General features: G+C 41.3%; 1 protein-coding gene across 8 annotated transcripts in view; it reads right to left on the bottom strand.

Annotated features, from left to right (window-relative positions):
• Nucleotides 1-14136, bottom strand: part of ntm (neurotrimin) — a 92735-nt gene that overhangs the window by 14554 nt on the left and 64045 nt on the right. For all 8 annotated transcript variants that reach the window (XR_015097394.1, XR_015097395.1, XM_086098525.1 and 5 more), the window contains 3 exons: nucleotides 11267-11499; nucleotides 8299-8424; nucleotides 1697-1825 (listed from right to left, as the gene is read on the bottom strand). Coding sequence is in view for 6 of the 8 variants with exons in the window: in XM_086098525.1 (XP_085954651.1) it covers nucleotides 1697-1825; nucleotides 8299-8424; nucleotides 11267-11499 (488 nt within the window). In the remaining 2 variants the exon portion in view is untranslated. The remainder of the gene's footprint in view (nucleotides 1-1696; nucleotides 1826-8298; nucleotides 8425-11266; nucleotides 11500-14136) is intronic.

The raw sequence follows: 14136 nt of genomic DNA on the forward strand, positions 1-14136 counted from the left end.
TTTGATCCTTCCTCGGGTCTCCTGACAACTTCACGACTTTAGCTGGATTCTGAAGTATTCGGTTTAGGTGAACGGTATGGGATCTTTAATAGGTTTTAGGTGAATTAATGAGCACACACTCACACGCACGCACATATGCACACGCACATACTCATGCACATACAAAAAGGAAATGTCATATTTACAGTACTGACAAGTTCATTCATATGTAAGTAAAATGACACCAGACATAAGAGATGTGTTGCACTGTGTGAAGCAATTGGTGGTCACGCCAGATACTGACTGGCTTTGTGACCCACCAGACCCGCCAATAAAGCAAAACTGCACATTTCAGAGTGACCAACCTTAACGTACAAATGTGCAATAATCAGCATCTTGAAATGTATCAACCAGCAGAGCACAGAGGTTAACATTAAGTATACAATTCCTTAACCCTTTTCCTGCTATTAGAAAAAATAACTACATTACACATTTTTGGGCGTCCAATGGACCCTGAGTGTATTTGACTATGTTTTAGTGCTTTACATTGGATCTGTTTGAATATATTGGTGTCTGCTGCTGGTGAGGAGCCATTTTGCATGAAGTTCCCCACTTAAGTTAGGAAACCTAACCTGGCGAGATTTAATGTTCAAGATTTTATAGCGTCAAGAAAAACTGTTTGCGAAATTGCGAACGTCTTTGCCACATTTATCGGACCGTGGGTGGATGTTGAAAAAAGAACACAGACGACATGCGTGAAAACCTATTCGTTTACGGGCATGGGTGGTTCATCGACATCCAGCAGTTACTTTTTGCCGTTCGCCCAACCCACCCCAAACCTATCATCCATGAATTGGCACGTTGTTGCATCTAATGGGCAACAATTCAAACCATCATATCACACAATATATATATTTTTTTATATCTGTGCTAGCTTTAAAGTTAATAAAAACAATTACTACACAGCAAATCGGTCAGTGTTAAATTTCCAGTTACACGAGTATCTCCCTGAGTGAGAAGATTTTCTGTTGCTACTTTGTTCTCTTGAGTTCTTCCCTGAGAAAACTGATTTTGTGTTGATACTTTGGGCAAAATAAATTTATTTGCACCTGATTTCTGCATCCTGGGTCCTGGCCTTGTTGGCACACAAAAACACCCTCATTTCCAGGGAAGGAGAAACTTCCCAATTATACAGGGCGCATTTGACAGGAACCGTTTCATTAAGAGTGTTTTATTTCAATAGCTATACATCAAGTTGTTGTTGGGGAGATGTTGTTGTTTTTAACACTGACACAAGTGTAGAGTACCTTCAACACTACTCAGTGTTTACCAGTGTAGATTTTTAACACGATACAGTGTTTGAGTAACACTGGTTAAGTGTGAAAAAAGTAACACTTTGAAAAATTTGAATTGCAATTCTGTTTGCCACCTCAATTCAAATTCAAATTCAAGAATTAAATTGGAGTTTTGGGGTCATTCTTAATTCAATTCAGAATTTTGCCAAGCAAAACGGCCGTTCATCAGTAACGGACCGACGAACAAAGCTGAAGGTTGAGACTTGCCATTTACTACCACTACGCTAAAATGTTGTTTCAAAGAGTTCTTAAATCTGCTCTGAAATCAAAGAGCAGATGGTAATAACTTGTGGCAAATGGCAGCAAAAACCTGTTTTTCAGAAACATGTACCAGCATTTGAACAATAAAACAGTGGACTCACAGTTAACGGTGATGTCTATAGTTTGGGTATCTGTGTCGATGTCGTTGACAGCTGTGCATTCATACGTTCCTGCTCTGTGTCTGGTGATAGATGGAATTTCCAGGTATTCGTCGTCCGTTGCCAGGTCCCCTATACATCAGGTGTGTGAGACAAGGGATAGTTGTTCAAAAATGTGACAAGAAAACAGCTGTTGCACCAGTTGTCATTTTTATGTTTGTGCCCTTTCATATTCACTGGGGAGGTAACAGCTGCGATAAAAGCTGGGGACGACAGCTTGCCAACAGCAATTAGGTCATATTTTAGTTTAAAAACTGTCACTAAAAAGAACAACTCCAACAGGTACTTAAAATGTAAAAATTAACATTAAAATAGTCGTCTTTTTGTCTTTAACTGAATCCTCAATTGTTTCTCTCAGTTCTATATATTTTATTAAAGATTTTGACACCATTTTGTGATGAATGCTTGGTTGAGCCTACATTTAGCTGTCATAAGTCACATTTTATTCGTCTGTTTTTGGCTTGCTTGCAAATTCAACAAGGCTGCATTTGAGATAAGACATTTTATCATATCATTTACCAAAGTGTAACAGACAAAATGGTGCTCCATGTAAATAAAAACAAATAGATTACCGGTCCTTAAGGCCTTCTGCCAGTATTTATGATAGTTGACAGTTTGAAAATGGTGCTTTGTGCGGTAGCAACTGGCCAGGTTATGGAGCGAGGAGTTTGCACTGGATGCGTTGGATAGGGAGCCACGGAAGCTTTGGGAGGATGGGGGTTTATATGTTCTCTGGAGCCGGTATGGGTGAGAAGGCGGACAGTGGAGTTCTCAATATATTGCGGTTTTAGGTGATGAATGGAGGGAAGTCCAAAGCGGAGGCTCTTGCAAAAGCCAAGTCTGCACGTGATGAAGACGTGAATGGTTATATCTCAGGTCTGGTCTGTCTAAATGGCAGTATTTAGCCAAATACTGTTGATCTCTTGACGTCACTTCCACAATACGTCACATAAGCATGGACAAGACTATGTACACGACGTTTATCTGTAAATTTTTAGATAATAAAGAAATACAAGTAAACAGACAATCATGGTGAGTGATAGGAAAAACAAAGATAATACAAAATAAAAAAGACATGCGGTGCTTTTAAAAACTGCAAACCATACACAAAAAGCGAAGCTTATGTAGTTAGAAGTTTTGGGACTTGGGGCAAGATCGCAGGAGTCCACTGTCCTGACATAATCATGTATCGCAGAATAGAGACAGAGCGCCACTTCCTAGTCACTTTTTAAAGACATCCCCTTTTTCCTAAAACCCCTGCGATCTTCCCCCAGGACCTGAAAGCTTCCTCTACAACTGGGGTAGGCAACTCTGGTCCTCGAGAGCCGCAGTCTTGCGTGTTTTAGATATCTCCCTGCTCCAACAAAGGTGAGGATCATTATCAGGCTTCTCCAGAGATTGCTGATGAGCTGATCATTTGAATCAACTATGTTGGAGGAGGGAGACATCTAAAACACGCAGGACTGCGGCTCTTAAAGACCAGGGTTGCCTACCCCTGCTCTACACATTTACAAGTCAATGCAATGAGTGTCACACAAGACATTTAAAGAGTTACCCAATGTGTGGAGAGAGATGGCTATCCTACCACAAAATAAAGGCGATAAAAAGAGAAAATATCATCCGGCACTGGACAACGGACGCAGAGCGGATTTGAAAGAGTCGTTCAATTATACTTGGATTTGTGTGAACAAATATGAGGTGTCTCCCCCACCACCATCACGATGTCTTCTGGCATATAAATAAACAACCTGGACAACTCTGCTCCCTTGCCCAGTATTTCGATCTTGTCCAACGTGGAGCCGTGTAATTTTGCGTCCTACACCAGGCAGGTGATCAAACAAAAGCGAGAGCCACTTGCGGTATGTGAGTGACGTATGTAGAGCGATGACGTAAATCTCCGTTTACGACTGTCTGCACGCAAATCCGGAGGAATCCGTAAATCTCCACATCGGACGGATTTTTTTTATTTTTAAGAAACATTCGTTTTTATTGAAAAACAAATCCCTGGGGACGTGTGGATGACGGGGGCAAAATGCGGAAAAATATCTCCCGTTTGCATAAACCCCGGCCAGTGATGTGATTAATATGTATGAGAGGGTGGCATCCATTAAAGGTGTATTCAAGGATCTTTTCGAAAAGTAGAAGCCAAATGTCTGTTTGTCACTTTTTAAAAATGCGCATGCAGAAGACCATCCTACCAGCTCTCCTGCTTGTCCGGGGGAAATGCCTACACTCAAAATGGGGAGTGATATTACCTTTATTCAAGTAAATCCCGACATTTGATATATCAAAACGTGCAAGCTCATCTTCATCAGTTTCTGCAGCCGGTCTCGCTTCATAGACGGATGTCCTCTTGCGGCTCAACCTCAGCCATTTTCAAAGTATGCGGTGAGATCAGTGGAGCTACAAAGATGGATGACTGAATCCGAAGCTACAAACACTCGAAGTTCGCATGCGCAGCTAGGAACGAGCATGCACAATGTTGTTATGGCAGATTGATTGACGTGAACGAGAACCAATCATTTAGAACATTGGTGTCAAACTCATATTAGCTCAGGGGCCGTATGGAGGAAAATATATTACCAAGTGGCCTGGATCGGTAATATTGTGTTATATAACTTAAAAACAATTGCCGTTAATTATACACAGATTTTCACTATTTGTGGGCCAGCCCTAAATTATGGGATTCAATTGTAATTATATTGTTCCAAAAAAATAAGACAAATGCAGGTTCCAGACCTGTTTTGCATATATATAGCTCCCAGAATGCATTCTGTGGTTCAGTTAATGACATTATAAGGACGTTAATCCTTGCAATATGTGTTTATGTTACCAGTAATTGAATGTGTCGTATTTAACACATTTATGTCGGTCTATGATTAAAAAAAAATAATAATTTTAGACAAACTTTAGGTTGTGTGTAAAATAATGACATCCAAGGCAGGTCCTTGTATAAGTTGCATTGCTCATCTGAGGATTGCTTGTGAAATTACAAATTTATATGTTTTGATTGGGGCCGGCTTATCAATTGGTCAAACATTATTTTAGTTTTTTACTTTACAAAAGGGCCGTATGTTTGACACCCCTGGTTTAGATGATCCACCTGGAAGACGCAGCGACAAAAGATCTTTGAATACACTTTTAAGATGCTATGGTTGCGAACAGAGGGCGATGTGACGACAATGTGACTATCAATGAGGAGGGAAAATTTTTGTATAGAGCAGGGTTCACCAATTCCGGTCCTCGAAGTCTGGAGTCCTGCTGGTTTTACATGTTTCCGACCACTAGCACACCTGATTCATATAATCAGCTCATCAGCATGAATGATAACGATCCTGATCTTTAGTATCAGGTGTGTTGGTAGGCGGAAACATCTAAAACCTGCAGGACTAAGGACCTCGAGGACCGGTATTGGTGAATCGTGGACTAGAGGGAAGGAGAGATTTCGGTCTAGTGATGAGGAGTTCAGTTTTATTGTTAAGTTCAATTTTTTTTTTTGTCCATCCATATTTTGTTACCAGAGAGGCAGTTAGTAATGGTGGAGAGAATGCTACGGGAGATAGATTTGGTGAAGATGTACAGTTGACAATTGTCATGGTAATAGTGAAAATGCAGTCCATGGAGGAGAGCGTGTAGATTGTGAACAGAAGAGGGCTGAGCACCAAACCATGGGGAACTTCATGGCTTAATGGGGACATGTAAGACTTGAAGTTGTTGACAGAGAAAGGGTGAAGAGATAACCTGAGGAGTGCTATGCCAGAGAGGCCTATAGACTGTTGACCAGGAGTGTTCAAATATGGTCCTTGAGGACCACTATCCTGTTTTAGATGTTTCCCTCCTCCAACACACCAGATTCAAATAATGTGCTCATCAGCAAGTTCTGCAGAAGCCTAATACTGATCCTGCTTATATGAATCAATCAAGTTACATGAAGTAATTATGTTACAAAAAAATGCAAACTGTACAGTACATATCAAACAGTACATTATATATGAACAACATACATCAAAATAAAGCATATCTGTTAATAGAGATTTCTGATACAAATAAAATTGACCCAAGTTTGTGAAAATAGGTTAAGGATCAAGGATTTTAGGTAACACTTTATTGGTACACACTATTAAGCATCAGTTAGGCATTAGTTAATAGTGAGTTAATCATTTATAAAGCATGTTTCTGACATGCACAATCATTAGCATGTAGTTAATAAACACAGTCATAAATGTTTTACCCATCGTTAATAAGCTCATCTATAATGTGCTCAATGATTGCTTTTTCATACTTTATAAATTATGGATTCAGCATTTCTAGATTATGTATTGCATTATTTACTAAGCAGCTAGTTTTTCAAGATCATTTAGAAGGTGTATGTAAATTTCTGTATTAACAAACTATTTGGATATGCATGTATGCATGCACATACACACAACTAGTCAGACATGTAATGTCACATTTAGTGTGTTAGTAGATGTTTTATAAAAACGTACACATTTATTTTCCAATAGATGGCCTATAAACACTTATTAACACATTAATTCATCAATTGAAGTAGTTTGTGAGCTAATCTGAAGTGACCACAATCTAGGTCTTGTAAAACATTTATAAATGAGATTTAAAAGCTGACAATGCCTCAATACCGACTCAAAAATCTGTTAGAAGACAAAGGAAAGTCACAACACAGAGGGATACAGAACATATTGCTTCAATCTTTATTTTATTCATATTAACATTCACAAGGGTAAAGATGGCTGAATAAAAACAGGCCTAGTGGCGGCCAAAATGCACCTCAAAGAACGGTGGCGAAGCAATATAGATCAATTTGACTTGACTTGATTGAGTAGAGACCAACATGCCCACACAAGAGTGTGACATTGTCAAATAGCTGGCATTGAATGAGATAAAGTCCCCGTGAAGTGAAAAGAGCCCTGCCAGCGATGGGGAAAAAAAGGCCATTCTCTCCACTCTGTAATGCTGTGTGTGTCAATACCTGAAAGTGTGACCTGCTCAACTCACAGCTGTCAGTCACATACCACTATGTCTAAAATCGTTCTTATGCCTCCATAACCATAAACATTTGAGCCATGAAAATATATCCACTTAATCCACCAGTAGCCGGAATATATCCCACAGGGTCATTGCAAGATGAGATGCTAGCCACCAGCTAGCAAGTGAGCTAAAGCCTGTATCCCATTGAGGGGGCAAACATTTGCGAAAGTAGCGAATGTTGATTCTTTAATCAGGGTTCGTCCAAGGTTGCAAACGTTTGCCATGTTGAAAATCTATTTGCGACCAGAAAAACTAAAAAACATTAAAAGTGTTGAGTAATGTCTAGCAAACGTTTTGCGAATGTTTATAACATTGAATAAACCCTGACGAGAAATCAACATTCGCTACCTTTGCAAGCATTCACCCCTTCAGTAGGATACGGGCTTCATAAGCTCCCGGAGCTGGACTTTTTTAATCACTTCTACTGCACACTCATATACAGAGAGCAGTGTTATGGTTCATAGTGGACTGTGGACTCTTGATCTTCATTTAACTACAGCGTTAGCCATTTAGCCAGAGGTGGGCAGTCCCGTCTCTGTCGTTGACGGATGCCCGCATTTTCAGCAAATGCTGTGTGACGCAAAGCCTCAAAAAAATACACGAACTGAGCAAGGACTTAAAAGACAGATGGTTAATGTGAATCACTCTAAGGAGTTCTCCACAATTTTAACCTGGGACAACTCCAGTGTGATTTGATTTGGAAAGGCGGGACATTCAGTACAATACTTCAAGCTGATTGGGTAACTTGTGCACATCTACCAAATTTTTGTTTTGACCAATCATGGCAGTGGATGAAAAAAAAAAAAGGAAAAGCACCAACATCTTTACCAGTTAAAAATGCATGAAGCGTCAGTGAAAATCAGCGAGCTCGGTACAAGATGGCTTCTAGGGAGTTTGTGAACTCACAAATCCCGCGAGAATTCATCTTGCAGACAAGGTTATGTTGCTGTGGGGATTCATGCAGAATTCAGTAACTACGTGACTGGGGAGCTCAAGTTCTTGCATAGAGGGGAAAGGGTGCCTCATGCCGGACTCCAAAGTGCACACGAGCCTTTTGTCTCTTTTTGCAACTGAAAACCAGAATAAATGGCATTGAGAAAACATAATAAAATTATTTTGTACGTACTTGTTCCTCATAACTATACCTAACAGATTATGCACCATATTATGGAGAGCTCTCTGCATTATCCCTGCTATTTACATCCATCCAATTATGCAAATTAATTAGGCCAATTAGACTAGGGCCAGTTGATATTCTGACCGACAATTATGTTGTGATGATAATCCGGAAGAAGGTAATGATGGGCAGCAATGAACTGGAAAAAGCAGCCAAGGTCAAGCAAGTTCTAAAATTGAGTAATAAACAGAAGGGTAAGTGGGAAAGCAGTTGCTCAAAGGGAAGAAAAGTGAATGAAAAACACAACAGAATGGGGGGTGGGGGGTGATTCGGAAATAAGACAACATGATAACAACATTAAAGTCAAATCTGTGCAGTTTACCTGAAGATGAGATGAGTTTCCAGCTAATAAAAGGCTCTGGTTTGCCGCTGGCTTGGCACAGCACGGTGACATTGAAACCTTCGTTAACCACAATGTCTCTTGATAGATTGATGATTTTTGGTGGTACTGTGAGAGAAAATTACAAAGCAAAGTGTAATTTAGCATTTGACAGGTAAATGCAGTATAGGACTTAAGATGTGCACTGTCGTGATGTATTTTCCACTACAGAAATGTGAAATATTATTGTCCACCCCCTGCTGTGTGTGCTTGTACAAATGTAAAAGTAGCTATCATGCTGATTTTTGATTAATTTAACAAATCATTTCATATTGTTATGTTCGAGAGACTATGTTGTATACTTGGATAAAGGATAGAGAAAAGAAGACTGACTCCATGCTCAGTCATTTCACTCTTAGATTATGAATTCATTTAAATTGCATTCATTAATTTATAAAAAAAAAAAAACAACAACATATAAGTGTTCTGCGCTCTAAAATGAAGAGCAGCAGAAATCAGACAAGTCTGAATGAACCTCCAAGTGACACTGAGGAGAAGAGGAAGCATCGCACAGCAACATTCCTGTAAAAAAGCAATATTTGTTGTTGACTTTGATTGTCCTTATTGGCAGGCAGTTCTGGAAAGTTTATACGCATCAGTATTCAACCAGGGTTGATATTCGGATTCACGGCATGCCAGTGGGTTAATTCTGTGGGTGCTGTCTCCCCTGGCTGGGCGTGGGCGGGTCTGCCCCTCTGTTGGCTGCTGGGTGGCGGCTGCGTCTTGGCCGTTCCCTGGGTCTCTTGGGGGGTGCTGCGTTGCGGGGCTTTCCCTGGCGTCGGGGGCGGTCCGTCGCTCTGGGCCCGGCGACGCGGTTCGGGGCCTGTGGGCCGCCGGGGTGCCCGGTGGTTCCCTCTCCCCTCCCCCTTCCTCCCCCTTGCTGCCTCTCCCTCCTCGCCTCTCCCCGCCCGTCCTCCGCCTCCCTGTCCCTTCTCCCTCGTCACCCTTCCTCCTCCTGTGTGGGGGTTGGGGGCCGGTGGGGTGCCTGGCGGGCCTGCAGTGCCCCGTCCTGCTGCGTTGGGTCGGGGGCGCGGGCCGTGTTGGGGCGGGGGGCGCTCCTGCTCCTGGGTTTGCTCTCCGGCCGATGGCCCTGGCGGGGCCCGGGGGTCGTCCTTTGGCGCTGCCGCGGCCTGGGGGGCCCTGAGGTGTTGCGCTTGCTCTGTTCCGGCAGGGGTCGACGGCTCCCCTCTTTGGTGGAGATTTTCATGCATGCCAGATCCACCACACCAGCATCTACCGAAACTCAGACACAATCTGTTTCCTCCTCAGGTCATTGAATCGGTGGAGGCTGGTGTCTGTGGATCTCACTCGGCTTCGTCTGTCCTTCCTTCTTTTTCTCGGTCTCTCCTTCGGTCTCTTGAGGCCTCCCTGATTTTATGTTTTTTGGATTTGTTGGGGTCTGGATGTTTCTTGGGTTGGGGAGGAGTTCTGGTGGGTGGTGTCTGGTCGGTGCTGGATTTCACCTTCCTTGGTTTTCTTTGGTCCCCTCGGGTCTCCTGACGGCGGTGTTCGGTTTAGGTGAACGGTATGAGATTTTTTCTAATAGGTTTTTTGGTGAGCTAACAAATACACGCACGCACGCACGCACACACGCACGCACGCACATACACATACTCACCCACACAAAAAAAATAAAAAATAAATAAATAAAAAAATAAAAAAATAAAAAAAAGAGCAATGATGATGACATTTCCGAATGAACAATACTGAGCTCTTAAATGAAAAAAAAAACAAAAAAAATAAAAAAATAAATAAAGTATTCAACCAGAATGATTCATACACTGTCATTTTATACATATATATATATATATATTGTTGAGAGTATTCTGCCCAGATTTAGTTATAACTGTTTAGATTTAGTCATAACTGTTTTAATTTCCCAGAAGTAAAGCTTGGTGAGTGTTTGAATAATGTCTCCAGGTGACGGAATGTCTGAAGAGCTTCCTCTATTCCCACATTGATGAGCCATTTGTCTGGGGTGAAGCAAATGTGTTAAAATGATTTCTTTGTAAGTCTTATCTTGTGCTAGGTGCCGTCAGGTCTGAGGCCTACTATATTTCCACATCAAAAGGTCATCTGTCAATGCGTATTGAATGCTGTAAAAGTCTGTCTTGGCTGGGGGCATGGGTGGGGAGAAAGGGTCAGAGGGGAGGGTTTAGGTGGTACCGCCCTTCTTGCTAGTATAAGAATATTGCAATTGTCAGCAATCTACACACTTGTGATGAGAAGCAGCCATTTGTCTGTCATTCATGTGTGTCCGGAATATTCAGTAAAATAAATCCTTCGAAGGACCTGTTCACCGATCTCCAGTCTGTATTCAGAAAATCAACATTCTCTCTACCCGGAACAAAACGAACACGCGGAAGACAAAGATGATCTTCCAACAATATATACACACATATATATATATATATATATATACACACATATATATATATATATATATATATACACACATATATATATATATATATATATATATATATATATATATATATATATATATTTATATATATATACCAACGCATTGCTAAAATCAGTGGATTTTGCTGAAAAATGTATAACTGAGTGTCATCAGCATAACAATGAAACACTACTGTATGATTTGTGTGCAACTTCGAAAACATGCAGGACTCAAGGACCGGACATGACACCTGTGGTAGGTTATCAACACTTCCTTCATATCTTTAAAGACTATCACCTAACCTTGAGAAAGGCCTTTAAGTATTTTGAAGAACAAAAATACAAAATTAAACTTTTTTTTTTTTCCAGGCTGTTTCAAAAGCCAGGATCAATGATAGTGTGTAAGTAAGCTATTCAATGTGTTTAGTTGTAGTGCATGCTTAATATGGGGATAAAGGGATAGTTGTGATTGACACAATTTTTTTGGTGTCATCAGCTCTTTTGTTACCTTGAACAAGGAGGTGCACTACACTGGTTGTAGGTCGCCTGCTGGTCTGGACGGCACAGACGTACTGCCCCTCATCTGTCATTTCCACGTTTTCAATCTTGATGGTAAACTCCTCTTGATTAAGTGTCACCAGACTTACCCTTGGATCCACAGACCATTTTTCATCTCCGGCATATAGTATACTTGACCGATTTAGCCATGCTGTGTGTGTGACAATTTCCCCCTGTGCACACCTTTGGAAGATGAAAAATAGAATTCAGTTTTAGCGTAAACACATTTCTTACAGCAGACACTTTTAACAGAGGGAAATAAATTACAAATACCCCCTCTATTAACCTGAAACATTTTATTACTCCTTCCATAATATTAAATGTTTGCCTTTGTGGGAAATTATTTAATTACAGAGAACAAATTAATGAGAGACATCAACTGCGGCAGTTATTGGTTGAGAATTAAACACTGAACATTTCCCCTCTTCTACAAATCATGTTTAAAAAGCATCACAAAACAAGTAAGCAAAGATCACAAAGACTATTAAACACTCAGAATTTCAGAACAAACCTGTGTGTTCTCAATCACGTGACCAATGTTTTGATTCTGTTTTGAAGGAAATATTTGACACTTTTTATCAGCAGCAATATCAATCTATTTTTTCCTATAACTGCATGAAAACCACAAGCTTCTTAATACTATGGAACAACCTCCCGAGTTATTAAAGGTATACTTGACTCATTCAGCCATTTTCAGCAGTGAAAAGTTACTATTTTGTTCAGAATTAATTAATTAATTTGATAACAATTAATACCTTTAAAACGACCAATCATGGCTCATCTGTTTTCTGGGTTTAGTCTGTGAACTTAGCCATGATTGGTCGTCACCTACTTCCTCAGCACAGGTGTTGTCATCTTTAGTCGACAGCAAGTAGAAAAATATTTTTTAAAGGTATTAATTGTACATGAAAAATAATGAAGTTACCACATTAATTATAGACAAAATATTAACTTTTTATTACTGAAAATGGCTCAATGACTCAAGTATTCCTTTAATAGTTCTCAAATGGGAAACAATAAAAAAAAAACATTATTATTAATATTGGAGCCAATTCTAAACTACGGCTAAATAAGACGAGGTCAAGGTAACCTTTGCGTAATGTGTTTTGCCTCAATGGTAAATATCTTCGTACATAAGATAAACACAACCGTTGTACATAAGATGCCACTTGATGTGTTTGATTCCTCACTCTCAAAGCAATTGTGTCTGGTGTGATCATTCCACGACATAATTTGCCTTTGTTTGTCAGAATGTCAGGGATAATTGTGTCAAACATTGAGCTGAAGTTGATGAAAAGCATCTTGACATAGCTCTCCTTGTTTTTGGGGTGGCTCAGTGTGGTGTGGTATCATGGCTAGGGGTGCAGCTATTAACCAGTTTTACGGCTAACCTTGGTTTTTAAACGTTTGGATTATATAATCGCAGCCGTTCAACAACACCGTTTTTTCCCGCTCACCACAGTTTGTCAGTTTAAACTCACGTGCGGCGCAAAATGTACCATGCAGCATAGTTCATAGCTCCTTCCACACGTCCCCGCGCCAGCCACGGCCCGACCTGAACCAGGTTGAGTGGACGTGGGGAGAAAGGAGAGGGCGAACCGAGGCGGCACAGAGCGAGGCGAGGGGGCAAGGGAACCACCGGCACACCGCTCGCCCCACTATGTCGCCACCAACCGACCGCCGGCCTCCTCTCCGACCCCACAGCTTTGGGCTGCGGCCGGGCGGGAAGCTCCCGCGAGCCCCACCATCCACGTCTGCGCCCTCTGCCTCGTTTGACGCGGCATAAAGCCCCGTCCGAGCGGGCGCTCTCTTCCAGTAATGATCCTTCCGCAGGTTCTCCTTGCTACGACTTTTACTTCCTCTAGATAGACAAGTTTGATCGTCTTCTCTGTGCGCTGCACCCCTAGTCATGGTTATTGCATCTTCTGTTCATCTACTGTATTTTCTCTGTCTGCAAAACGGTTGGAGTTGAAGGATGGATGGGCTTGGGGTTGGTTACTGGGATCTGGCTGTGGGGAGCAATGGATGAAAAGTTCTGGGAGTTGAATTCACACCATGTTGGAGCAACTTGTGTGGGACCCTGCAAAACTGACTATCCGATCATGACTGATCCCAAGGCTCTGAAGAGGAAGACTCTTACTAACGCAGAGAATCCTGCTGCCATATAAAAAAGTGGAAGCAAGAATCTGAGGAAGAGGTCGACAACAGCCCTTTCATGATCACACGATTCGGAACAGTAGTAGTTGAAGCCATGTCAGCTCCAGTAAGAGGCAGACTTACAGATTTACATTGTGGGACTGACATCGAAGTTGCACAGAGATGCGATGCACGGCATAGAGAAATAAAGAAGGAAGAATAGAGGCATTCAAAGAAAAATTTACTCGTAGAAGAAGCTCGAGGAACTGACAAAATCAGACAATTCAAGATCATAGATGGATGTACAGCCAAGTGTGGAGGCACTTGTACCAACAATCATATCATCTACAGCTCCACTATCTGCTCCAACACAACCAGTCCAAACACCTCCCATCATCAGTGTATATGCCCAACAAGCAAGAGCAAATTCAGCTTGGACAATGAGAAGGCAACCTCAAATGGCACAATGAGGTGGACCAAAAAGGAGGTTTCATCCAAATACCCCTCCAGGATGCCATTGGGGATGCCAAAGCCCTGACAAACTCGACAGAACTGTTCAGTCAATCCATAGTCAGCTGTCGAGGGAGGTATTGGAGATCAACCACCTCATAGCAAGAGATGTCAAGGTGTAACCTAATATTGTGATTAAACATTGTTAGGTACTGTTGCTGTGGTAATGTTGCC

The sequence above is a fragment of the Leptonotus elevatus genome, chromosome 16, assembly GCF_054856555.1.
Source record: "Leptonotus elevatus isolate MCC_2025b chromosome 16, RoL_Lele_1.0, whole genome shotgun sequence".
Lineage (NCBI taxonomy): Eukaryota > Metazoa > Chordata > Actinopteri > Syngnathiformes > Syngnathidae > Leptonotus > Leptonotus elevatus.